General features: G+C 47.7%; 1 protein-coding gene across 6 annotated transcripts in view; it reads left to right on the top strand.

Moving 5' to 3' along the window:
* The first annotated feature begins 943 nt into the window (after nucleotides 1–943).
* Nucleotides 944–24,529, top strand: part of VIPR2 (vasoactive intestinal peptide receptor 2) — a 109,475-nt gene continuing 85,889 nt past the window's right edge. For 4 of the 6 annotated variants that reach the window (XM_073009581.1, XM_007983668.3, XM_073009579.1 and 1 more), the window contains exons 1-2: nucleotides 944–1,180; nucleotides 3,363–3,462. In XM_073009581.1, the coding sequence (XP_072865682.1) occupies nucleotides 1,130–1,180; nucleotides 3,363–3,462 (151 nt within the window). In that variant the 5' untranslated portion in view covers nucleotides 944–1,129. Of the gene's footprint in view, nucleotides 1,181–2,615; nucleotides 3,113–3,361; nucleotides 3,463–5,591; nucleotides 5,794–24,529 lie in introns of those variants that run through there. The other 2 variants (XM_073009580.1, XM_073009582.1) reach the window with 2 other exon arrangements.

Genomic DNA, 24,529 nt, shown 5'->3' with positions numbered 1-24,529 from the left:
TACTATTCTTATTCTTCTTTGTGTAAGTTTGAAATTATTTTCAAATAAAACATTAAAACAACACAAAATTAACTTGTATTTCTCATTCCAGTGCTTTCCACTTGCTGGGGAACGCCCAGCTCTCCGGGGCTGGTCCCGCGGGCGCCTCGGGAGGGGCGTGGAGTCCTGCGTGGGGCGCGGCGGGACGGCCCCAGCTGCACCGCGTGAGCCCCCCCAGCGCTCCCCACCCGCCACTGCGTTTGCGGGGAGAGAATGACTCCCCGTTGTGCAAACGCAGGACACAAAACGAGCCGCCGAGCTGAAGCTAGGACCCGCCTATACCTCCGTCTGCGTTTTTCTCCAGCTTTCTGTCCAACCTGATTTCTCTTTTGAGGCTGTGGGGGTCCCCACCAAAAGGCACTCTAATTTTCTCCATTTTCAGACGCCCCAACCGAGCCCCACCGGCTACAAAGACGACGCGCCCACCCCGGACGGGTCTCTGGCCGCTTTCTTGGGCTTCTGCAGTTATTTAGAAAGGCGGGTACAGGCGGCGGCAAAGGCATCCGCCCCTTCCGAGCGCACACCTGGCCCGGTCCTCCTCTCCCCGCCCCGCCGGCCGCTCTTCCCCGTTGTCTCCGCTCGGAGCCGGGCGCGCACTGAGCACCCCGTTCCCAGCCCCTCCGCCCACAGAATCAGCGAGGCGCGGCCGGGAGCGGGGCGCGGGGCAGAGAGGAGGGGAGGGGACGGGGGGAGAGGCTGGGGTCGCGGAGACCAGAGGGAGCGCGCGGTGGGGACAGAGAGCCCAGGGGCGAGGAGGGCGCGGGGCGCAGGGGAGGGGAGGTGGGGGGGCGGGGAGGAGGGCGCGGAGCGGCGGTTGTCGTGGGAGGAGGGAGACGAGGACTGGGGGAGCGCGGGGCGGGGACAGGGCGGGGGCGGAGCGGCGGGGCGCGGCGGGGGACGGGCGAGCAGGGAGCGCGCTCCAGCGGCCGGGACGGAGGGGGCGGCCCACGCGCTCGGGCCGCTCGGCTGCAGCTGCGGGGCCCGAGGTCTCCGCGCACTCGCGCCCGGCCCATGCTGGAAGCGGCGGAACCGCGGGGACCCAGGACGGAGGCGGCGGGCGCTGGGCGGCCCCCGGCGCGCTGAGCTCGGGATGCGGACGCTGTGGCCGCCCGCGCTGTTGACCTGCTGGCTGCTCGCCCCGGTGAGTGCGCCCGCGACCCCCGCCCCACGGCGCCCCGGGCCCGGGTCTCCCCTTCCGATGACAGCGCTGCTCCCGCCGGGCTTCGCCTTCCTCCCGGGTGCTGGAGCGCGGGCGGGGTCGGGGAGGGGGAGCGGGGTCGCCCGGGGTCCGGAGCTTCCTCCGGGAGAGCGTGGAGCGCCAAGCTCCGGCCCCGCCGGGTTGCGGGACTCGGGTTGGGAGGCTGCCTGCGCCCTTCCCCGCGCCCCATCGTCCGGGGTTTGCTGGAAACGGGATCGTTTCTCCCTGGACGTGTCAACGATGAGCTGGTTCGGGGCCGTCCCGGGAGCTGGGAGCTGCGGGCACCTGCGCGGGCTGCGCGTTTCACGGGGAGATCGGGGTTGGCGTTGGCCGCAGATGCCTCTCGGCCCCTCCCTATACTTGCCGTTTGTTTGTTTTAGTGTCGGGGGACGTGGCGTCGGTTAAGTAAAGTTTCCTTTTGAAAATAGTTGCTTTTTTCCCCAAGAGCACTGGAGGAAAAGAACCGCGCATAAGTTTGTTGAATAAGTGCCTTCGCGTATGGAGTTCTGAATTATTCCCTTTGTGAACCTTTAAAAAAAAGGAAAGAAAGAAAAAAATCCGAGCCTTGTTTCTTGCTTTCCTCTCGGAGACTGAAGCGGGTTTGCGGTGCGCGCGGTTTTCGTGCGCGTGGCAGCCGAGGTGGGTCTGGATCGATCCGCGGCGGCTCCGCCGCTGGGAGGCTGCGCTGCCGACGGGACGGGGTCATTGATTAACCGGCGACGCCCGGTGTGCAGCGGGGCTCCAGCCACACTCCCTGGCCTTGCGCGGGGGCGCAGCCGGGCTTTCCTCCCTCGAGAGTGGGCGCTTTGCGGAGCGGGTCCTTGCAAAGTACCGGGCTTTATCATGGGTAATGCCGCTTTCATTGCTAAAAAACGTCCTCAGTCATTGCTCTGCGTATTCCAGGAATGTCAGGTATTATAATGTCTTTTCTACTTTAACAAAGTTTTTTCTTTTTACATCAATATAATTTCCTTAATTCTGAAATTTAAACCACTCACTTGTCCTGCATGAAAACAGAGGACTTGGAGCCGGGAGTCAGTGCCTGGTGCTGGTTCAGTCACCAGCTCTGAGAAGCAAGCTCCGGGCTCTTTTAAATGGAGCTAAAGGTGGCAGCAGTTCCAGCATTGTTTTCCCCTTACTTGTGTTAGGAAATTGTGTTCCTGGTTGGAACTCTTACTGACCATTTCAATAGTAAGATAACTAAACATAGATGGCCATAATGCACCCCACAGTATGATTCTCTGTGGTTATTACTTTAGTGCAAGTAGAATTTTGGGTAGTGGCGGGGAGGGAGAAGATCAAGACCAAAAGGATGGGTGGGGGGAGCCCTCCTTAAGCCCCTAAGGGCCGCTAGGCAGGCCCTGGGCTGACTTGGGGGTGGGCGTGAAGAACAAGAATGTTGATCTAGGTAGAAACGGTGCCTTCTGAGAGGAAGCGTTGTGTAGTTCTGTCTTCTCACATTAATAGACTGCTAATTACTATCTTTGTAGCATCTTTCACTCCCTTGATGGAGCCTGACTGGAAATCGCCCCCTCTTCTCTGTGGGGCCACAATGGTGATTCCCCCACCTCTGCCTCCCTCCTCATCTTGCTCATCTTTTTGAATATCTCTTCCACCCCAAATTCTAGTCAAAATGATTGCAGTTTTATCTGTAGTTAGAGGGTTAAGCTTTGAACGTGTACCAACACCTTTAAAAATAAAGCCCTTCTTTCACGTCTCTTTCCCCGGGTGGAGGCCGTCCCCAGAGGAAGGTGCACAGTCCACAGGCACCCACTTAAACCAAACCAAAGGCTGCGAAATGGAGGAGCGGCTATGGAGAGATTAATGGAGTGAAGAGCTCTGTTGCCTCCAAATTAGTACCGATGTGTTATGTTAGTAAGTTCATTTTCCTGCTCAGAAAAAAATATTCCATTAGATTTTGTATTTGTTTTATATTACTTTTACAAAGTAAATCATGAAGTTTTTTTAAAATGCCGGAAAAATTAAGGTGATTGGTTTTAAATGCATTTACGTTTGGAAGCAGTTTAAAACTGTGAGGTTTTGGGTTGTTTTTGTAGAACTTTTGCTTGCTTTTCCTCTTATTATGGAATTTTTAGTTATTAATATTTCTTTTAACCTTGAACAGGTGAACAGCATTCACCCAGAATGCCAATTTCATCTGGAAATACAGGAGGAAGAAACAAAATGTGCAGAGCTTCTGAGGTCTCCAACAGAACAATACAAAGGTAAGGCAGAGAGCTTGGTGAGTAAGAACTCCAGTGACATTCTAACCCGGGAATATGCCTCACTCAGCTGTGGTTCAGGGCCACCACCTGCATCTTTAAAAAAAAAAGAAAAAAGAAAAAGAAAGGCCACTTCCCACTGTTTGTTAATGAACTATAGAGTGTTGGATAGGTAGGGTCTTCACACACACCTTTAAAAAGAAAACCTTAATTCTTAACAATAATAGTTTCCATGGTTTGAGATGATAGCAACAGTTACTAAAACAATTTCACGGGCTTTGTTATGCTTTGCAAAAGCAGCTTCAGTTTTCCAGGGGATAAAAGCATTTATCTGAATTCTTGTATTTTAAATTCTTAGCTATAGGACAGATGAGTTTGATCTGGTTAAGGATGATGGATCTTTGGCAGAAAGTAAACAGGAAAATGGACTTTGGTTGTGCTGAAGACGGGCCTGCGGTGCACACTGTGAACGCGCAGATTGCCTTCTCCAGTTTGACAGAGGCGTGCTGGGCCATCATGCCCCAACCAACTGGGCCTGCTAACAACCTGTTTATAGACTCTGCCCTGGGATAGCACCCGGCCTATAAATAGTAGCAAGGCCTTTGTCCGTCAGCTTTCTCTGCTCTTTGTTATGATTTTCTCCTCTTCAAGAAAGAAATGAAATCTGTGTTAAAACAGTCTGGTGTCCTGTAGAGGGCCTCACATGGTGGGCTTTATTCAAGAATAGCCTTGCCCAGTAGAAACAGAATGCAAGCCACATTACAATGAGTAAAAGAAGCATGACAGATTAATTTTAATAGTATCATTCATTTACCTGAATAAATCTGAATCTTTAACATTTTGACATATAATCAACCTAAAATTATTAATTTTATATTCTTATTTTATGCTAAGTTGTAGAAGTCCAGTGTGTTTTTTGTGCTTACAGCACAACACAATTTGGACCCCATTTCAAGGTCCAGTAGCCACAGGCGGCCAGCGGTCTCCATGCTGGACAATGGGGCTGTAGCTTGCCACTAAAACCGGTGTCCCTCCCCATTCTCATCCTGCTCTGAGCCACCATTGCCCAGTCTGAAACATGCAGGCTCTGCCTCCAAGACTTCTTCCGGCTTTAAAGATCTGTGATTCCGTGGTACACGCATGGTTCTGGCCCATCTTCCAGATTGTCTGTTTGAACTCTGTCCAGAGAAAGGCAAATAAAGCTGAAGCCATGCTGAGAGTCTGTCCTGGGAAATGCTGACGCAGCCAAGGAGATGTGGATGGAGGAGGCAGCCAGGCCGCCACGGCAGAAGCAGCAGCATGGCCATGGAGGGTCCTTCTTCCCAGTGAAAATTCTGAGTTAGGAAAGGTAGTCCTGAGGAGAGACAGGCGTTTAGGATTACCTGGTTACCTGGGGGCCTGGGGACCCGGGCAGCCCTCCTCACCTCCAAGTTCCAAATTGTCCAGTTTCTTGTTTTCATGAGATATTAGAAATGCAGATTTATATAAAATATTCCACTTTCTTAAAAGCTTGCAAGCAATACATTAAGAAAACAAGATTTTGAGGGAGCCTGTAGCTATCTGATGGCTCACTGCACAGTAGCTGGACTCTAGCTTAACCCAAGAGCGGAGACGCTTCCTGGGGTACCTTCACCCAAAGATAGGTCAGCACATTTAAACTATTCACAGGGGCTCCTCCTCAGTGGGCAGTCTGTGTGTGAGTCACATCGGACGCTAGGGGCCACAGGTCCCAGGCAGTCACTCAGCCCCACACCAGCTTGAGCGGGTTCAGATGCAGGCCTGAGGGCCCCTTGTAGGCTGTGTTGGTCGGGAAACTTGTCACTGGGCTTTCTTGTAGCAACAGGTGTCTACCTGGACATCTTGTATTGAAGGCTCTTATTTCCAGTATCAGCTCTGTAGGAAAAATATCTGTATCTCATCCGTTTTACCTTTTTGACTTGCATGAAGTACTTGGTAACAAGACGCTGCCCTTCAGGAGAGAAGCAGCAGCGTGCCGGGGCCTCAGCCTGGCCACTTTTTTTTTTTTTTTTTTTGTACTCTTTGAAATATGCATGGCTCAAATGCCAGAGATGTAAATAGAAGTAAGTTACCAGAATAAAGATGCTATCAGCGATGTGAACCCGAATCCACAGGCTGAGGCTGAGGAAGGCGTGTCATTAGATGGGCTGAGTGACTCCACAGGACCCACAGGCTGAGGCTGAGGAAGGTGTCTGATTAGACGGGCTGAGTGACTCCACGGGACCCACAGGCTGAGGCTGAGGCTGAGGAAGGCGTCTGATTAGATGGGCTGAGTGACTCCACGGGACGACAGTGTGCATCTGCACCTGATGCCAGGTGAGGCAAGACACTGAGGGTCTGTAACAGCCACTTTTAAATCTGTACGATTAAGAAATTTGTGTGAAAGAGTGTCAGAAATGAGGTGAAAAAAACCTAGCTTCCAATTCTAGTGAGATAATTTGTGTAAGTCTGATTTGGAAATTTTTCTCTTTATTACATGTTGAATCTAAAAAAAAACACATAAATCCAGACAGAAACCAATTTCAATTCTAAACTCTCTAACAGGATTCGCTTTGTAAGCTTAGGAGTTATTTGGAGCTGTGTGACTTAACATTGATGCATCACTAAGACAAGCTTTCTCTTGCTGATATGCATGTGAGGCACTCCAGGCGTCAGAGCCGAGATCCAGCCCTCTTCCCGTGGCCATGCCAACCTGCAGGTGGAAAGGACAGGTCCCTCAGGGGGCTTTGTCCAGGCTTCCTGCCTAGGCACAGGCTGGATAGGAACTTTCATGTGACTTCATATCATTCTTAATGCCCGTGTCTGGAGGGGTGTGACCTGCGCTGGGGAGAAGCAGAGGTGGTTTCTGTGTGTCTGGGAGCTCCCTGTTCTGAGCCATCCTTCAGAGGCACATGGCTGAAATGGATCTGATGGTGAATGTCAGCTTAGACCAGGCCACGGAAGGTGCTAGGCTTAAAAACTAACTTTTCTTTGGTTTTTCTTTTAAACAATGGATGCTGAACTTATTTTGATCTACGTGTCAGGAACTGTGAAGGGTTTGAGGTCATTCCCCACTTGCAGGCTAACAAGGTAGCCTGCCACAGTTTTGCAGGTGCTGCAGAAGACATGAGATGCTGGGCCAGAGACAAGAGACTTGCTGTTCACGCACAGCAGGCGTCATGAGCTGCATGTACCCATGGGTTCCCTCTGCTTCCCAAGTCCCCCAGGAGCAGTGGGAGCGGCCCACACGGATGCAGTGCATTTGTGTCATAGCTGAGGAGAACTGGCTTAGGAAACCCGCAATGTCAAAAGGAGGCTGCTGGCAAACCCCCAGCCATTGTTACAGAGAGAGACGATATCTTAATTATCTTAATTATTGAACTCTCCTAGGTTGTTTGCTATACAAACATCCCCAGAAAGAAGGATGACTTATGTCAGAGAAACACATTTTCTATCATACTTGGGAGAATGATCTCAAGTAAGGATTGGTGGCTGCTGAGTAGGATATAAATGTGTTTCCTTTACGTCCCATAGCATCCTGAGACTCTTGTGATCGTAACTCAGTGTGTGATTTCTTGGTCCTTCTCCTACAGTGCCCAGAGGAGATGGCATCTTGTTTCTGTTGCTTCTCCCAAGTCTCACACGGTACTTAGCATCTAAAAAGATATTTTAAAAGCTTTTGCTGAACAAATTAATGAAACTTCTCACAGTAGAAATTAAGTGATTATCTATCTATCTATCTATCTATCTATCTATATATATATATACACACACACACAGAAAAATTCTGTTCAGAATGTATGTAATGGGAAATGTCTCTATAGACTCCACTGCTGCTAGCCCCAAGCTGCCCCTGGAGAGTCGGGGTATGCACAAGTCCACACATGGGTAGACCCCACTTTTCCTTCCAGACACGTGGAAGCTGACACTCTTCACACATGCACTCGGCATCTTGCTTTTCTTTTCTGTTTTGTATTTTAACTTAACAACTTATTTGGTGACTGTTCTGTATTTGTTCTTATATTCTATTTAAGAGCTGCTAATGTGTTTCTTTAGTCTCTCCCAGGTCCATGGACTTTTAGGTAGTTGACAGTGCTTTGCTACTACAAACAATGTTCTAGTGACTGTTTTGTTGGTGGGAATAAAATATTTCACCAGCATTTGAGGGTTAACTTCAAGCCACTAATATAAAATTGGAAGCACCATCTCCTATGACCAAATGACATGATTTTCGCCTACTTTCTCATTCCTGTGACGGTTGTGTCACGTGGAATATACTTAATTACATCCCATTTTACACCTAGTCTTTTCTTTCTTGTTCCTCTTTGTCAGAGGAAACCAGACAGTGTCCACGAATGGGTTCCACAACATCATGTGGGGCCTGGCCCTCCTTGGGGGGTCCAAGGCCTGTGCTGACAGCAGCATTCCACCTCGCACTGTGGTCTTGGCTCAGCTGTCCTGTGATGCTGGTCTCTGCTGTGAGAGCTGAAGCTCTGGTGGGAGCTCGCTGTTCCTGGTCCTTAGCAGACGTTCCAGTCAGACCTGTGCTAAGAAACTAAATGAATAATCACTGTCTTATGCTCCGGGAGGTCTGAACCAAGCAGTTTTGGAATCCACAGCAGAAAGCAGGGAAGTAGGTTCCTCTGATGTCAGTATTGATGGTGTAGACATCAGCTGCATCTTAATTGGTGCCTATCTCTTTCCTTTCCATTTTCTCTCTGATATAAGTAGGTCCTTGTCCTAGTGCAAATAACTCTTTGGACTGGTGAGATAAACAGCCTGGTCACTTTTTTCTTTTGGATCTTTTTGACTAGATTGTTTCTATTTTCTAAACTCCTTAAGGTCATTTCCTCGTCTTGGATATTTAAATAATTAATAACTGTTTATTGGTTGAGATAGTCTTAAAGTAATGTCTTTATGGCCTGGTGCAGTGGGCTCACACCTGTTATCCCAGCACTTTGGGAGATCGAGGCAGGAGGATAACTTGAAGGCAGGAGTTCAAGACAAGCCTGATTCACATAGCAAGACACCAGAAAAACTTTTTAATTAACCTGGTGTGGTGGCACACACTATAGTCCCAGCTTCTCAGGAGGCTGAGGCAGGAGGATCGCTTGAGCCCAGGAGTTCAATGCTGCAGTGAGCTGTGATGGCACCACTGCACTCCAGCCTGGACAACAGAGCAAGAAGCTGTCTCTATTTTTTTTTAAAGTAATGTCTTTATATTTACTTTTTATAGGAAACAACTCTCACTGAATTAATTTTTACCCTGAATAAAATGCTTATCTTAAGCATCATAAAGGGATTTATGGTTGAGAAGTCAGTTTCCGGCAGGTGAAGGAGCCACTCGGAGGTGCACCAGTGGCTTCTTCTGTCTGGGAAGAACAGAGCTGTTGCCTAGGTGACCACAGTGGGTCACAGGAAGCCATTCGGACTGGGCGGCCAGCCCCTTGGGGTGAGCTGCTGCTGATGGGGTCAGAGTCAGCTTCCTCCCCACCCCTCCTTCTGAGGTCAGGGCTCAGTCTGGTGCTGGTGACCCGAGACCCAGCAAGCTCCCACCTGTCGATGGCCTCTCCCAGTGCACACCTCTCTGCCCTCTCCACTCCCCTCCTTTGATCTCTGTCTCCTCCATCCTTGGGCTCTCACACCTGCCTCCTTCTCCCCAGGTACGTCCTCAGAACCTGGCTGCTTCCTGTCCTGCTGGTGGGGGTTGATGACGAGTGGCTGCTCCTTCTCCAGGTGGCCACAGCAGTAACAATTCCTGCTGGCCTCATTTTTTATGATTTTATATTGATATACCCATTTCACATTCTTTACTTGCAAGCCATGGTTTTTACGGCGTGTTGTCTGTCGGGCCTCCTCCTTTTCCTGGGCTCAGCCTGATCTTCCACAAGGACTGTGTTGGCGCGGGGGTTCTCGAGAGGCTCAGAGACCTGGGCTGGCTCAATGGAAACTAGACCCACAGCCAGCGTGCAGCTCTCCACACACACAGCTCCTCAGTGTGGCCAGTGGCCTCTCAGCTTCTTCCTGGGCAGCAGTGCTTGTCTGGGGTACATGGCCACTATGGATGTGTGCTTTTGTGTGGCCTGTCAGATTCTTGGTGGCTTTGGCTTTCACATGTTTTTGATGTGCTGTGGTTTGAATATTTATCTCCTTCAATACTCAGGTGGAAAGTTGATCCTCAATGTGGTAGTATTGAGAGACGGGCGTTGAAGAGGTGATTGGATCATGGAAGCTCTGCCCTTGTAAGTGGGTTAATCCATTAATAGATTAGTGGGTTTTCATGATAGAGGTGTTATTATAAGAAGAGAGACCTGGGCCAACACGCTCAGCCCCCTCACTACACAATGCCCTGTGCCACCTGGGGACCATGAGGAGTCCCAACCAGCAGGAAAGCCCTCACCATTGTGGCCACTCGACCCTGACTTGTCCAGCCTCATAACTGTGAGAAATAAATGCCTTTCCTTTGTAATTTACCCAGTTTCTGGTATGTTGTTATGAACAACAGAGGCAAACTTGGACACTTGAGCAGATTGCAGCTCTTCCTGAAGGGGACTTGAGACTTGAACCTCTTTGGTCACAAAGCTTTGTAGAGTTTTCTGGGTCAATACCCAGTTCCAGTGATGCTCCAAAGGCTTCATGGCCAGGGCCTGTATGTTTGAGGCTTGCCTCGTGTCGTGGGATGAGTGGAAATTAAACCATCAGGTTAACATTTGCTGATGCGTTGGCTGATCCTTTCATTTATTTATTCATTTATTTATTTTTTCTGAGATGGAGTTTTGCTCTGTCACCCAGGCTGGAGTGCAATAGCATGATCTCAGCTCACTGCAACCTCTGCCTCCTGGGTTCAAGCAATTCTCTTGCCTCAGCCTCCTGAGTAGCTAGGATTACAGGCGCTTGTCACCAAGCCCAGCTAATTTATGTATTTTTAGTAGAGACGGGGTTTCACCATGTTGGCCAGGCTGGTCTCGAACTCCTGACCTCAAGTGATCCACCCGCCTTGGCCTCCCAGAGAGCTGGGATTGCAGGTGTGAGTCACCGCACCCAGCTTCCTCCTATTAATATTTTCCAGCAGGTTTTTATGGAACAGACACCAGATTGTAAAAAATAACTTTCCTTTTTAAATATAATTTTTATTATTTTATTTTATTTTTTTTTGAGACGGAGTCTCACTCACGCTGTTGCCCAGATTGGAGTGCAGGGGTGTGATCTGGGCTCACTGCAACTTTTGCCTCCTGGGTTGAAGCAGTTCTCCTGCCTCAGCCTCCCGAGTAGCTGGGATTACTGGCATGTGCCACCGAGCCCAACTAATTTTTTGTATTTTTGGCAGAGACAGGGTTTCACCATGTTGGCCAGGCTGGTCTCGAACTCAAGTGATCCACCTGCCTTGGCTTTCCACAGTGCTGAGATTACAGGCGCGAGCCCCTGCAGCTGGCCCTTTTTTAATATTAAAGACTCATTTTTCTTAACTAATCAGAGACTAAATAAAGACAGCATGAAGCTTAATAAGTTATCCTGATAAAACACAAAATCATTGTTTTCTAGGCCAATTACTTAAAACATAAAAAAAAAAAACTTTTGTAATTAAGAGAAGACCAATATTCAAGAAAATACTGTCCTATTAATAGAGAGAAAACAAACTCACTTTGTGTCAGTACTTTACTAAGCTTTTTTTTTTTTAACAGAAACTTGTAAATAAAATCATTCTAAGAAGTTTGACCACACATAAAATTTCTTTTGTCAGACCTTCTGCAACTGTGTATACCCAACCAGCTTTTGTCTTACTCATTTTCTTCTTTTCCATTCTGGAACAATCAGTCATCTTGCTTTAAGATAAAAGTACTCTCTTTTTCCTTAAACACAGACCTCATATGCTTTTCCTTATTAAAAACACATCCTACTTTATGTGTACATTTTTCATATACAGTTGTTTGCTTTGATATTTATTTCTAGTGGTTTTAATTACACGTTAATTCAAATTCTTAATCCTTAGTGACATTAATATGCACTGTGAATTAGGAAGTACATGATATCATAGTTATTAAATGGCATGTACTTTCTTAGCACAGGACATGCTTACTGGCAGACCCAGGTAGCTCCAGTTCCTCTATAATAAGCCAAAAATACTTAAGCTTAAACTTCTTTTTAGGAATTAGTGTTTAGTAGTTTATCTTATTTGGGTATGATCTAGATATGTAGCAAATATCATTTAATTTAACTTAGTATAATTTCAGAATTTAAAGTTTTCAAAAAGATTTTGGAAACTGTTTTTAAACAGATAATATCAAACTACCTGTCATCTCAGGTTACTTTTCTTGTTGACAAATTTTTTAAGAGGAATAATGAGCTTATTTGACTAGCTCAGCTAAGTGGAATGTCCATTTCTACTAAATCATTGATACTCTTATTTATTAAAGATTACTCAAGTTATATGAACTTGAAAACCACTGGGTTAGTTCCTTTTTTTCTGACAAAATATTTAATTTATACAAGCACCTAATTTTCTTTAGGCCAGTAAAATACAGCTCTTTTATATGTTATTTCTAATAATAATATCGGGAGGTAGGATAATGTGACATATAAATAACATACATACATATAGACGTACATAACCAAACAGGCAGAAGCAGAGATTCCTGGCTTCTGTTCTCAAATTGTAGCCCTGTGCCACGTACAATAATATAAAACTCAGTGGTCAGTCTAAATTGTGTTCTTGGCAGATAAAGTTACCTGTTTGGATGGCCAAAGTCTTTTGTTAATACATATGGAAGGGACTTTAAGATTTTCCATTTGCCAGGTTTTTTCTACAGTGTTCCCATTTTTTCTCCCTTCTGATGAGTCATTTCCCAGATGCCTGCATTTTAAAGATTTCAGTATCTCTAAGGCAGGGAGAAAGGACATTAAGTTTTCTCCGGAGAGGAGTTGTGGGCATAGTTGCCTGTTGTCCAGGGTCAGCCGTATTGGGACTGCAGGCCATGTTTAGGGAGTGGCCGGGAGACCCCAGTGTGTTGACAAGTCCCTCTCCTCTTCAGCTTCAGGTGGCTGCTTTTGTAATAGCTCAGGGTTGTGTGCAAGGCCAAACTCTGAGTTAGTTGTTGCAGATGCTCCAGGCTCAGTGGAGGATTTAATTTGTAAGGAAGTTGGTTTTCAGAATCTTCATATGGAAAAGGCAAGAAATCAGATGTTAGTAGACTCAAAATAGTGTTTTGTTCGAGTGCTGTAGAGATTCCTTTAGGGAGGCTGTATTTTTGGAGTCATTCTGTCTAAAATCAATCTGCATGCCAATCAAAAAAAGTATTGTGTGGTTTTGCAGGCACTCAGGATTCCTTTTTCTTGAATGTGCCCGTACGTGAATGATTTCGTCTGGAATAAACTTCCCACTGTGGCCACTGTGACTCAGAGTCATCCTCCTGAGCTGCACCCATTTCTCAAGAAAGCCACGGGCTCTGGGTCTGTAGTTTCTGAACATAAAATGAGCTGGAGTTCCAGATGGGGAGTCCCAGACTCCATGGATTCTGATGAACCCATAATTCCCTGTTTTTCTCACATTTTTCTTACCTGAGGCCTCCAACTAGACCCAGGCCAGTTCCTGTAGAACACCCAGTTTGACTCTGGATCCCAATCCAGGTTCCAGTGCAGTCCCTGTCAGACCCAGGCTGAGCTCTGGAACAAAAACTGCTCCCATGGAGTCAGAGAGCTCAGGATGCAATTGTGGAGCTCGACCTCCTAGAGGGGCTCATCCTGTGGCCACCAAATGCAGCGGGAGAGCAGTAAGTGCAGTGGCCTGGGGGCTGCCCACGCCTGGTTACGCACTGCTCCCGGGGGTCGTCGAGGGTCTCCTTCAGATCTCACTTCTGACACCAGACTGTCAAAAAGGTAAACCGAGGCACAGTGACATGTTTAAAGAGTTGATTTGAGCAAGCAACAGTTCGTGAACCGGGCAGCTCCAAACCCGAGGTGGTTCAGGAACTCCTTTGAGGGAATGCGAGGGTAGGTTTTTAATAGACGAACACAGAAGTAAAGCAGAGAATGCTGGCTTGGTTACACTTGCACAGCTGCCTCATTTGTTCTGTCCCATTGGAAAGTCCCTCGTTGATATGGTTATTAAAAGTTTGTTGGCTACTTCTGGTTGTTAAGCTTAAGTCCTATTCTTCCTTAAAATGGGTATTTACAAGAAATGGCTCAGGTTAAGTGTCCCTTATGTCTGCAAATCAATCAAGGTTGAGGTAATTTATGAGACCTGACTGGTTGTGTCTGCTCAGGGATTTTTCAGGTGTTGTCTCTATTTTAACTTTGAGAAGCTTAAGCCACCTCTGGTGATAACCAAAATCAGTGACTGAGGCGTGGATTTCAATGAAGGTTTCAAGAGGTTTATTAAGCCAGTCTTACAGCACATCCAGAAGAAACATGAGTCACAGACACACCTCTGACTGTCTTTTCTGAAGAGGTCTTCAGGAGGGTTAGCGTTTATACTTATCCTTAAAGGGCAAAGTCCTGTGGGGAGAGGGGCGAGGAGGTAGTAAGGCAAATGGCCATACGCTGAGACTTTAGTTGGTACCTGGTAAATCTGCATTTTACATCAGACCAGATGAACTTTTGAAGAAAGAAAGGGGGTAAAGGAAGCATCAGTTTTGCAGGTATCTCTGGGTAGGTGGAGGAAATGGCTGATCTCATCTTGTCATTCTGAACCTGGGAAGACAAGCTTGTAATTGGCATGATCCGTGTGAAATGAACTTGGCCTCCATCCTCAACTTTTCCTTTGGCGTAAAGAGTTTGAGGGTCCTGAGAGTTCTGTGTTTGCCTTTACACTGGAGATAAGGTTTTCCATTTGTTCACCATCCACTGTGTGAAATCAGCATTTTCTCTTCTCTGGTCTATGTCGATTCTTTGAAGTTTGAGGGCAGGGCCCCATGTTCTTCTTTCTAAGATTTGATGACCCCTCCTCGTTCCACTGGCTAGAGTCTCCCCTATCACACCCCTGGCACAGACCACCCCATTCTCTATGTTTCTGCATGTAGATGAACTGGGCGGAGGCAGCGTGTTCTGTCTGGAAGAGGAGACTGCCATGCTGGGCCTTGGATGCCACGTCCAGAGCACGCTGAGATGTCTGCAGCCGCTTAAGTATCCTGCCATTGGTCATGCTTCTGTGGCTTAGAATCGACAGTTAATTTCAAGGCAACCTTCCTCCCCTCCCAGGAGATTATTAACAGAGCTTTTCAAAGGATCTGTAACTTACCTGTAGCTCTTTCCTTGCCAGTGAAGAATGTAACCACCCGCTGGGTTCTTCCTGCCCACTGCACAAACAAGATCAATACACAGCATTGCAGTAAAGAAAGAATTTAATTGATGTGATGCTGGCCACGCCATGTGGGAGACCAAGTTGTTACTCAAATCAACCTCATCAAAGGCTCAGAGGCTAGGGTTTTTCAAAGGTAGTTTGGGGATGGGGGTGCTAGGCAATGGTGCTTGCTGCTGATGGGCTGGGGTGCCATCATAGGGGCGTGGGAAATGGTCCTCGGTGGGCTGAATCACTTCTGGGTGGGGCTACAGGAGTGGTTGACCAGTTCAGGTGGAGCCATGGTGTCAGACATGCAGAAACCCTGAAAAGACATCTCAAAAGGCCAATCTTAGGTTTCACAATAGCGAAGTCATCTGCAGGGGTAATTGGGGAAATTGCATATCTTGTGACTTCCGGAATAACGACTGGCAATCATTTATATCTGTGCCTTAGCAGAATTCAGGCTCCTGTCCTCCCCCTAGCCCGGTGGTCTCTCATTAGCCTTACAAAGATGGTTGAGTTTGGGGGAAGGGCTCTTATCACTTAAACCATAACCTAAAAGTCTCCTGAAGTTAGCTTGACCTAAGCCCAGGAATAATTGAGGGCATCTAAAGGCAAGATGGGGGGTGGTTAAATCAGGTCTCTTTCACTGCCATCATTTTCTCACTGTTATAATTTTTGTGAAGGTAGTTTCAAGAGGGGAGGACAGAGGCCAGTTTGAGGGGACGGAGTGTGAAGCTGGTTACCTGGCCCTGTCCCCCCAGGTGGGTGGTGACAGGGGTTCTTCTTACAGCTGCAGACGGGCGTGCTGTCGTCCCCAAGACCACTGCCTCCTTGCCCCAAAATGTGCTGTGGGAGCTCACAGGAGGGAGGGGGTGCATTTACACCAGGGCTCGGGCTGGCTTTGCCCTGGAGCTTGAAGGGTGGTGGGCTTTGGTGTGCAGCAGGTGGAAGAAGCCGGTGTCAGGCCTGAGCTCAGCCGCAGGGAGGGAAGGAGGGAACAGTTGAGGGAGAAGAGCAGTCAGCGTGCCCAACCTGCAGAGATGAGAGCACTGAAGGCTCCTGAGAAGTGGGGTTTGCGTGTGAGCTGTGTTTCAGGAAGGTCCATGGAGCAGTCATTTCTGGAAGGAATTAGGGCATTCCTGGAAATGAGGAAGCTCATTGATCGAATTCCTCGAGGTGGGAGACGGAGATGCCCTTGTGGTAAGTGTGGGAAGGGCAGCTCCAGGAGCTACCTCCAAGGATCAGTGGAGCCAGAGCCAGGCCTCAGGGCAGGACCCAGGCTGCAGGATGGCAGGGGATCGTCTCCTGAAATTTCACGGAGAGTAAAGAAGGGGGGTCAGAGGTGAGGAAAGTGCCTCTGGTAGGGACTGCCAAGGCTGCTGGAGAGAGGGTGAAGGGGTCCCAGCACGCAGGTGGGAGGCCCAAGGCAGGAAGGGAGTGGCCGGGGTGCGTAGAGGTTTTTACACAGTTGTTAGGACCTCAGTCATCTGAGGGACAGAAGGTGGGTTCTGGTGCCAGCAGGCGCCTGGGGGCATGAGGAGACCACTGCAGGCTCAGAACTGCTCCAGGGTGGTCAGGAGTTGGGAGAGGATGGGACTGTGAGGTCATGAGAGCTGGGTCGCGGGGTGTGGACGAGGCAGACGTACCAGGGCCCAGCAGCTGTCCCCACACCACGGCCGGCTGTTCTGTGGCCCCTGGGCACAGCTGCTGGCCCTGACAAAGCTGGGATGGTGTCCCCTCATCCCCGTCAGGTCCCGCAGGGGCAGAGGCAGCAGAAGCCTGAAGGAGAGACCAGTACCAGGTGTCCTCACCTGGCTCCATTCCTGCTGAGACCCATGGTCAGGCCCTGTTGCAAGGTGGGAGCAGGCAGTTTGTCCTGGCGCTGTGGATGTGTGTTCTGGGATGACCCGGGAAGAGACGCAAGTCCTGATCATAAATCTATGGAAGATTGTCCTTGGAATAGCACAGCAGGACTCCCCATGCTTGGAGACCTTGAATGTTCACCCTAAGGCAGGTCTCGTGTGGTCCCAGCCCTAAGCCCCTGTGGCCCCAGCAGCATCCCGAGTCGTGGCAGGAGTTCGGGGGAAGGGTTTGAAAATATTTGACATGGAAGGAAGCACTGGCTGTCCATGAAGGTAATAACAGCAAACATCTGGAAGGGGAAGAGTTCAGGCATTTTGCAGACGAATTAGCACACACATCCGTTTTCCTGATGCCCACATGCGTTTACTCAGTGCCCCTGTCAGTGTGAAGCTGAGGGCCCCAAGGACCCTGCAGGTGTGGGAGAGACTCCCACCTCTGAGGCATTTGCAATGATTCTTTCTCTTTAGGCAGAGATGGCGGAGCAGGGATCCCAACCACATGGATTGGACTGACTCAGGCTCCATTTGGAGCATACTTGGATGTTTGGGTTGTATTGGATTCAGCACATTCTTAAAAATGCATAGATTCTGGCTGGACCTATATACGTTACTTTGAAAAATCTTCTTGTTCATTTAATAGTTTTGGTTATTTCTGGATTTGGAGTCATGGGTTTAATGTTTGTTCAGGTACCAGAATGTGGCCCCCGCCTGTGGAATCCACCTGAACCCCAACCCAGAATCAAACCGCTGTTTCTGAAATCCAGAATTCTGCTGTGATCCAATTTCCAGGTGCCACCTAAGGGCGGTGTCCCAGGAGATGGCCTTTCCCGACACAGTCTGTAGTTCACCATCAGGCTGTTGAGGGTGGGATGTGTGCAGCGCACTAATTAGATAGAATGTCAGCGTATCTGAGTCATCTGAAAAAAACCCAGCTTGCTGTAAAATATCCTCTGCAGCATTCTAAACACGTTTGGAGGCCACGCTGTGCTGTGGGGCATTGTCTCCTCCTGTCTTAGCTGTTTCTCTCAGGGACCAGGAGCCGACTCTTGCCAGCCAGGGGGATGTTAGGAGCAAATTTCCGTGTCAAGGCTGTGTTTGCAGGGTTAAGCTTTATCATCCTTTCTGGCAAGAAAAGCCCTGGTCAGGGAGCCCTGCACAGTGGCAGGTGATCCCGCCCATAGCACAGTGCATGACAGTGCGGCAGATGTTCAGTAAACGTTTGCTGGAGAAATGAATGCTCGTTACTACCAAGTAGAAGAAACTTACCTGAAAACCGTGCTGGATCATCAAGAGCAGCCTGTTGGTTGGACGGTGTATTGCCTGGTTTCTGCCTCTGTGGGGCAGGGTTACTGTCATGCCCAGAGCCCCTTCTTGGATTATCTCTGCAGTTAGTCCCTCAGCTCTCGGCTGCAGCTAATGCCCTTCCCAGCTTGTGGCCATCTCACACCTCCGCCAATTGTCTCCTGAGAAGAGTACATTCTCATTTCTGTGCTCCGTGCATTCCAGGGCATGCTCCTTTTATTAGTTTTGACAGGTAATTGCTTTGGGTATTTCCCTCCAAAGGCTCTTCCCTCTCTATTTCTGCCAAAAGCAATTATTGTCATCGTTCTTAATTGCAGCATTTCTAAAATGGCATTTGGCATCATACCCAGCTTAGCGAATGCATAGATGTAACCCTCATATCACTTGCAAATATTTTAAGAACAAATGATGTAAACATGTATCCTCAGAACAAAAAGAAAGACAGAAGCCTTCATTTGGTAGATTTGTATAATCACTGTTTGTGTTAGAATAACTGAGATTCTGTAGGACTGAGAGTAACAAGATATTTTGTAATTGGCCACCTGCACAGGCAGCATTCACTGACAGGGAGATTTCAGGAGTCTGGCAGTGTGGGCCACCATTTCAGAATCTCCAGATGCAGGGAAGGTTTGTTTACAAGAGCCCTCAAGTTCACGTTCCACAGATTTGTGAAATCTGGACCTGGGTGGTGTCGCATCCGGCTTCCTGCATTGTTTCATCAGCTTCACTCTGGAGCTTTGTTTAACCATAAACACTAAGACAAGAAGGTCCTGGAATGGAGCTACTAGAACACCGAGGGTCTCTGTACAACTGCTCCCTGAAGAGGTGGGCAGGGATGCTGGCAGTGGCTCCGAGGAAACGTCCACCTCTCAACTATGAGCCCCTGAGCTCTGGAGATGGACACCGTGGGGCCTTTGCTCTGCATGGTCAGCTGGGTGGCTGGGAAATGATGACCCTGAGTGCCTAGGCTGACACCAGGTGTCCAGGAATGGTGTTATTTTGAAGGATCTCTAAGCAGAAAGTCAAAGTAAGGCAGGGATAGAAATCATGCTAAACTGCTGCCAATCATAACTGCAGCAGCCCCTTGAAGGCTCCAGAAAGCAGAACTAGAGCTGGGGATAGAAATCACAAGTAGCCAGATTCTGGCCCTAGAATATGCTAGATAATTTTGTGGTGAACTGAAGTGGACAGCTGCTGCAGGAAGGGCTGATTTCTCAGACTCTGAGAGTAACCAGAGGGTCAGGCTGCCTTGGACCAGCTCTGTGGCCTTTCCAGTCCTGGGCACCCACTGGTCCAGTCTAAAGTGAGGAAAGAACCACAGTTCCACGTGTCCTCCTCACTCAGGGACCCTGCGGACTGGCCAAGAACATCTTACACTGCAGGAAAGACTGTGTCCTCCCCGTAGGCATGGATGCAAATTGGCTTTGCAAGATCAGCAAGTAGGGGTCAGTTTGTCTGGTCTGGGATGATTCAGGTCAGAGCAAATGGCCATGGTTCACAGAGGACAAAGCACTTTTAAAAAAATGATTTTCAGATGCCCTGTCTCATCACTCCTATTCAACATGCTATTGGAAGTCCTAGCCAGGGCAGTCAGGCAAGATAAAAAAATGAAGTGCATCCAAACAGGAAGAGAGGAAGTCAACCTATCCCCGTTTGCAGATGACATGATTCTATATCTAGAAAACCCTATAGTCTCAGCCCAAAAGCTCCTTCAGCTGATAAACCACTTCAGCAAAGTTTTAGGATACAAAATCCGTGAACAGAAATCACTAGCATTTCTATACACCAACAACAGCCAAACTAAGAGCCAAATCAGGAAGGCAGTCCCATTCACAATTGCCACAAAAAGAATAAAATACTTAGAAATACAGCTATCCAGGGAGGTGAAAGATCTCTACAGTGAGAATTATAAAACATTGCTCAAATAAATCAGAGATGATACAAACAAATGGAAAAACCTTCCCTGCTCATGGATAGAAAGAATCAATATCATTAAAATGGCCATACTGCCCAAAGCAATTTATAGATTCAGTGCTATTCCTATCAAACTACTAATGGCATTCTTCACAGAACTAGAAAAAAACTATTTTAAAATTCATGTGGAACCAAAAAAGAGCCCACATAGCTAAGGCAATCCTAAGCAAAAAGAAGAAAGCTGGAGGCATCACATTACCCTACCTGAAACTATACTACAGGGCTACCATAACCAAAACAGCATGGTAGTGGTAGAAAAACAGGCACATAAACCAATGGAACAGAATAGAGAACCCAGAAATAAGGCTGCACACCTATTACCATCTGATCTTCAACAAGCCTGACAAAAATAAGCAATAGGGAAAAGACTCCCTATTCAATAAATGGTGCTGGGATAACTGGCTAGTCATATGTAGAAGACTGAAGCTGGACTCATTCCTTACACCATATACAAAAATCAACTCAAGATGGTTAAAGACTTAAATGTAAAACCCCATACTATAAAAGACCTGGAAGACAACCTAGGCAATAGCATCCTGAACACAGGAATGGCAAAAGATTTCATAACAAAGACACCAAAAGCAATTGCGACAAAAGCAAAAATTGACAAATGGAGTCTAATTAAACTAAAGAGCTTCTGCACAGCAAAGGAAACTATCAACAGAGTAAACAGACAACCTCCAGAATGGGAGAGAACATTTGCAACTATGCACCTGACAAAGGTCTAATATCCAGCATCTATAAGAAACTCAAACAAATTTACAAGAGAAAAACAACTCATTAAAGAGTGGGCAAAGGACATGAACAGACATTTTTCAAAAGAAAACATACATGCAACCAACAAGCATATGGGGAAGAGGTCAGCATCACTGATCATTAGAGAAATGCAAATCCATACCATAATGAGATACCATCTCACACCAGTCAGAATGGCTATTGCTAAAAAGTAAAAAAATAACAGATGCTGGCAAGATTGCAGAGAAAAGGGAATACATATACACTGTTGGAGGGAGTGTAAATTAGTTCAACCATTGTGGAAGACTGGCAATTCCTCAAAGACGTAAAAACAGAACTACCATTTGACCCAGCAATCCCATTACAGGGTATATATGAAGAGGAATATAAATCATTCTACCATAAACACACATGCACATGAATGTTCACTGCAGCTCGGTTCACAATAGCAAGGACATGGAATCAACCTTAACGCTGATTGGTAACAGACTGGATAAAGAAAGTGTGGTACATATACACTGTGGAATACTATGCAGCCATAAAAAAGAACCAGGTCATGTCTTTTGTAGGAACATAGATGGAGCTAGAGGCCATTTTGCTTAGCAAACTAATGCAGGAACAGAAAACCAAATACTACACATTATCACTTATAAGTGGGAGCTAAATGATGAGAACTCATGAACACAAAGAAGGAAACAGACACTGGGGTCGTCGTCTTCTTTTTTTTTTTTTCTTTTTTACAGAGTCTTGCTCTGCCACCAGGCTGGAGTGCAGTGGTGCGACCTTGGCTCACTGCAACCTCTGCCTCCCGGGTTCAAGCAGTTCTCCTGCCTCAGCCTCCTGAGTAGCTGGGACCACAGGTGCACGCCACGCCACCACATCCAGCTAATTTTTGTATTTTTAGTAGACACAGACAGGGTTTCACCATGTTGGCCAGGATGGTCTCAATCTCTTGACCTTGTGATCTGCCCACCTTGGCCTCCCAAAGTACTGGGATTATAGGTGTGAGCCACCATGCCTGGTCAACACTGGGGTCTTCCCCCAGTTGGAGGGAGAGGAGCAGAAAAGATAACTACTGAATACTGGGTTTAATATCTGGGCAATGAAACAGTCTGTACAACAAACTCCCATGACACGAGTTTACCTGTAAAACAAATCTGGATATGTACCCCAGAACCTAAAATAAAAGTTAAAAAAAAGATTTTCCCACCTCAACCGGTGAATCATTCCATCAAGCTGTTAGTCCTTTAAACTGATAATAGGTATAGAGGATCAATGACTTTGATGGCCAAAATGAAGATAATTGTTTTTTCTAGAAACTCTGTTACATCTGCATTTTAGAGCTCAGATGGAAACCTCCTTGCTCAGCAGCTGTCTTTCCAGAGAAGGCACAAAGGCTCACAGGTGTGCCCTGCACCTTTACGTGACCTGTGCTTTCACATTAGTGTCAGGGACTCAGAAACACAGCCAGCACCCTCCGGACCCACCCAATGGCAGAAAGTGAGGTGAGAGCATTCACTCTCCTTTGCTGCCGGGCCTGTTTTTACCCAGTTCAGTCTCTTCCCAGGAGAGCAGGTGAGCTCCGCAGAATCAAGAGAGCAGTGGTTCAGGAGATGACTTCCAGACCCCAAAGAGATGCCGGTGGGAGCACACTTGCCCCTGGAGCCTCATCTCTGCCACCAGCCAGGCACCACCTCAGTTCTGTTTTTGTAGCCTTTGGTGCATGACCTTGGGGTCCCCATGGGAGGGGCTGGCTAGCTCTGCTGGATGAGCCAGCAGCTTCCCATCATAGCCCCCCAGGTGCCTTGCTCACTCGAGGGCTCAGGATTCCGTGAGCTCCTACTTTTCCAGAGCCAGACAGGACTCTGCAGGTAAAGGAACCCTGGTCTTCGTTCTCACGTTAACGAGCATTTTTCCAACAGTAATGCTGGCTCCGTTCTGAATGTTTGAAAGTTTATATAATCGTGGTGTCAGAAGGGTATGTGGAATACTCACATTCCACGGCCTGGATTCGGCAACATTTTGCTGCATTTGGTCCCACTGTGTTTACAGACTCTAGAGGGCATATTTTGGGAAACCATGCCCGAGGCTCCTGACAATGGAGGCATTTTAACAGGCAGGTCTGTCCCCTAACCAGCTCACATTCTGCCTCAGCATTTCCTTTTGGTGTTGAATTCTTCCTCTGTTCCCTGTGGTTCCTTTGAACTAGAATTTGGTGCTAAAGGCTTGATTAGATTCAGGTCCAAGGCTTTCGGGAGGAAGACGTCTGGGGACACTGTGAGCCTGCCGGTGCATCTCCGAGTGTGCAGTCCTGCTGCCCGTCATGCCCCTTGACCTCACGATCCTGCCATTCGTCGTGCCCCTTGACCTCCTATTATGCTCTTTGTCACCTGGTTAGGAAGTGACCTCCAGAACTCCATGCATAAAAGCATCTCTTTCCCTTCATAGGGAGTCAAAGAGGGGCTGGAGGATCACCTGTGAAGTTGCTAGCACAGTGGTCTAAGCTCTGGTTCAACAACTTCTCACGTCTTGGCTTCCGTATCTGTCAATGATTCATATCCAATCAGTTGTCTTTGGAGGTTAAACCATGTTGACTTCTCCAATTCTAATAATTCTCTACACATCATTAATGAGCATTTGCAGTAAAGGGCTTTTCTTCATTGACTGGGAAAGAACCATAATTCCTTTTAAAAGGACAGGATAAAAGTTCAAGCATTTTTGGCCCTTATTAAATACTGAATAACTATATTTCCTATCAGACAATTATTTCATTGCCATTTGTTTGTATCATAAACATTGTGGATATTGAGGATTACAAATGGGGCATTTAACTGTGTTATGGTTGTACTGTGGAATGTTATACAGCCATTAAAAATGATGGCGTTCTACATGAATAACATGAAAAATATGCATGATATATTAAGTGGGAAAGCAAGGAAGATTTCCACATGTATAATATCATATTTTTGTAAAAAGAAATCATACATAACTTCTGTGTATCCCATGCACGTGTACCTAAGCATGTGTAACAGTGTGTCAAAATGAACTCCCGGGGTCTCAGATTCATTATGACCCTAAGCAGGGAGGTCCTTTTCCCGAGCAAGTCCCTGACGTTGCTGGACTCAGAAGTGGTGTCCTGATAGTTACCTCTGCCCTCGGAATGCCGTGCCTCTCCCCTGTCCCCTGTGGAGAGAGAGGACTGGAAGGAAAACCTCTCCTAGGTAAATGGAGCCCTGGGAGACGCCTCGTTCAGAAGGAGCTGGCCTGGGGCTGTGTCAGAGTCTGCCCAGCAGGACAAGGAAGGAGGAATCAGAACAGCAGCCTGGAGGAGGGAGGGAGAGAGGTGACCACCCAGGCGTCTCGAGCAGGTCAGGGGCAGTCTCCCACCCTCCCCTCCAGCCCCTCACACCCTGGGCGTAGGAAGGAGAGGCCTCCCCTCTTCCCATGCAGGTTTCTGCCCTAAAGCTTATTTAATATGTTTAGCTCCAAACTTTAATGTTTAAGTCCAAACAAAAAGCAGGCAAGGGTGCCTGGTGCAGAGGGTCAGCCAGGAGGCAGCAAAGTAAGGCTGGATGGCCCCTGTTTAAATCTAAGCTTAAATGTTTTAAGTTTGAAGCTAAGTGTATTAAATAAGGAAACCAAATCATACCTTAAACTAGGATGGTTAGAAAATCAATTTTCAAAGAGTAGCCAGAAATACTAGGGGCAGAGGTACCTGCTCACGGAGGTGACCGGCGACAAGGCCCAGCCTCTTACCCGTCCTAAATGGCTGCAGTGGGACGCAGAGACGGAGCCTGCACAGCTGCACCTCCCGCCCAGGCTGCACACTAGCCTGTTACTACTCAGTGGCGCCGACGTGAGGCCTTCACTCTTCTGCCTGTGCTGTGTTGTGTTGGAACATGTTCCCAGCGGGCAGAGATTA

This window comes from Chlorocebus sabaeus, chromosome 21, assembly GCF_047675955.1.
Source record: "Chlorocebus sabaeus isolate Y175 chromosome 21, mChlSab1.0.hap1, whole genome shotgun sequence".
Taxonomy (NCBI): Eukaryota; Metazoa; Chordata; class Mammalia; order Primates; family Cercopithecidae; genus Chlorocebus; species Chlorocebus sabaeus.
Note: the sequence above shows the minus strand (reverse complement) of the source record. Positions and strands in the feature narration are given on the sequence as shown.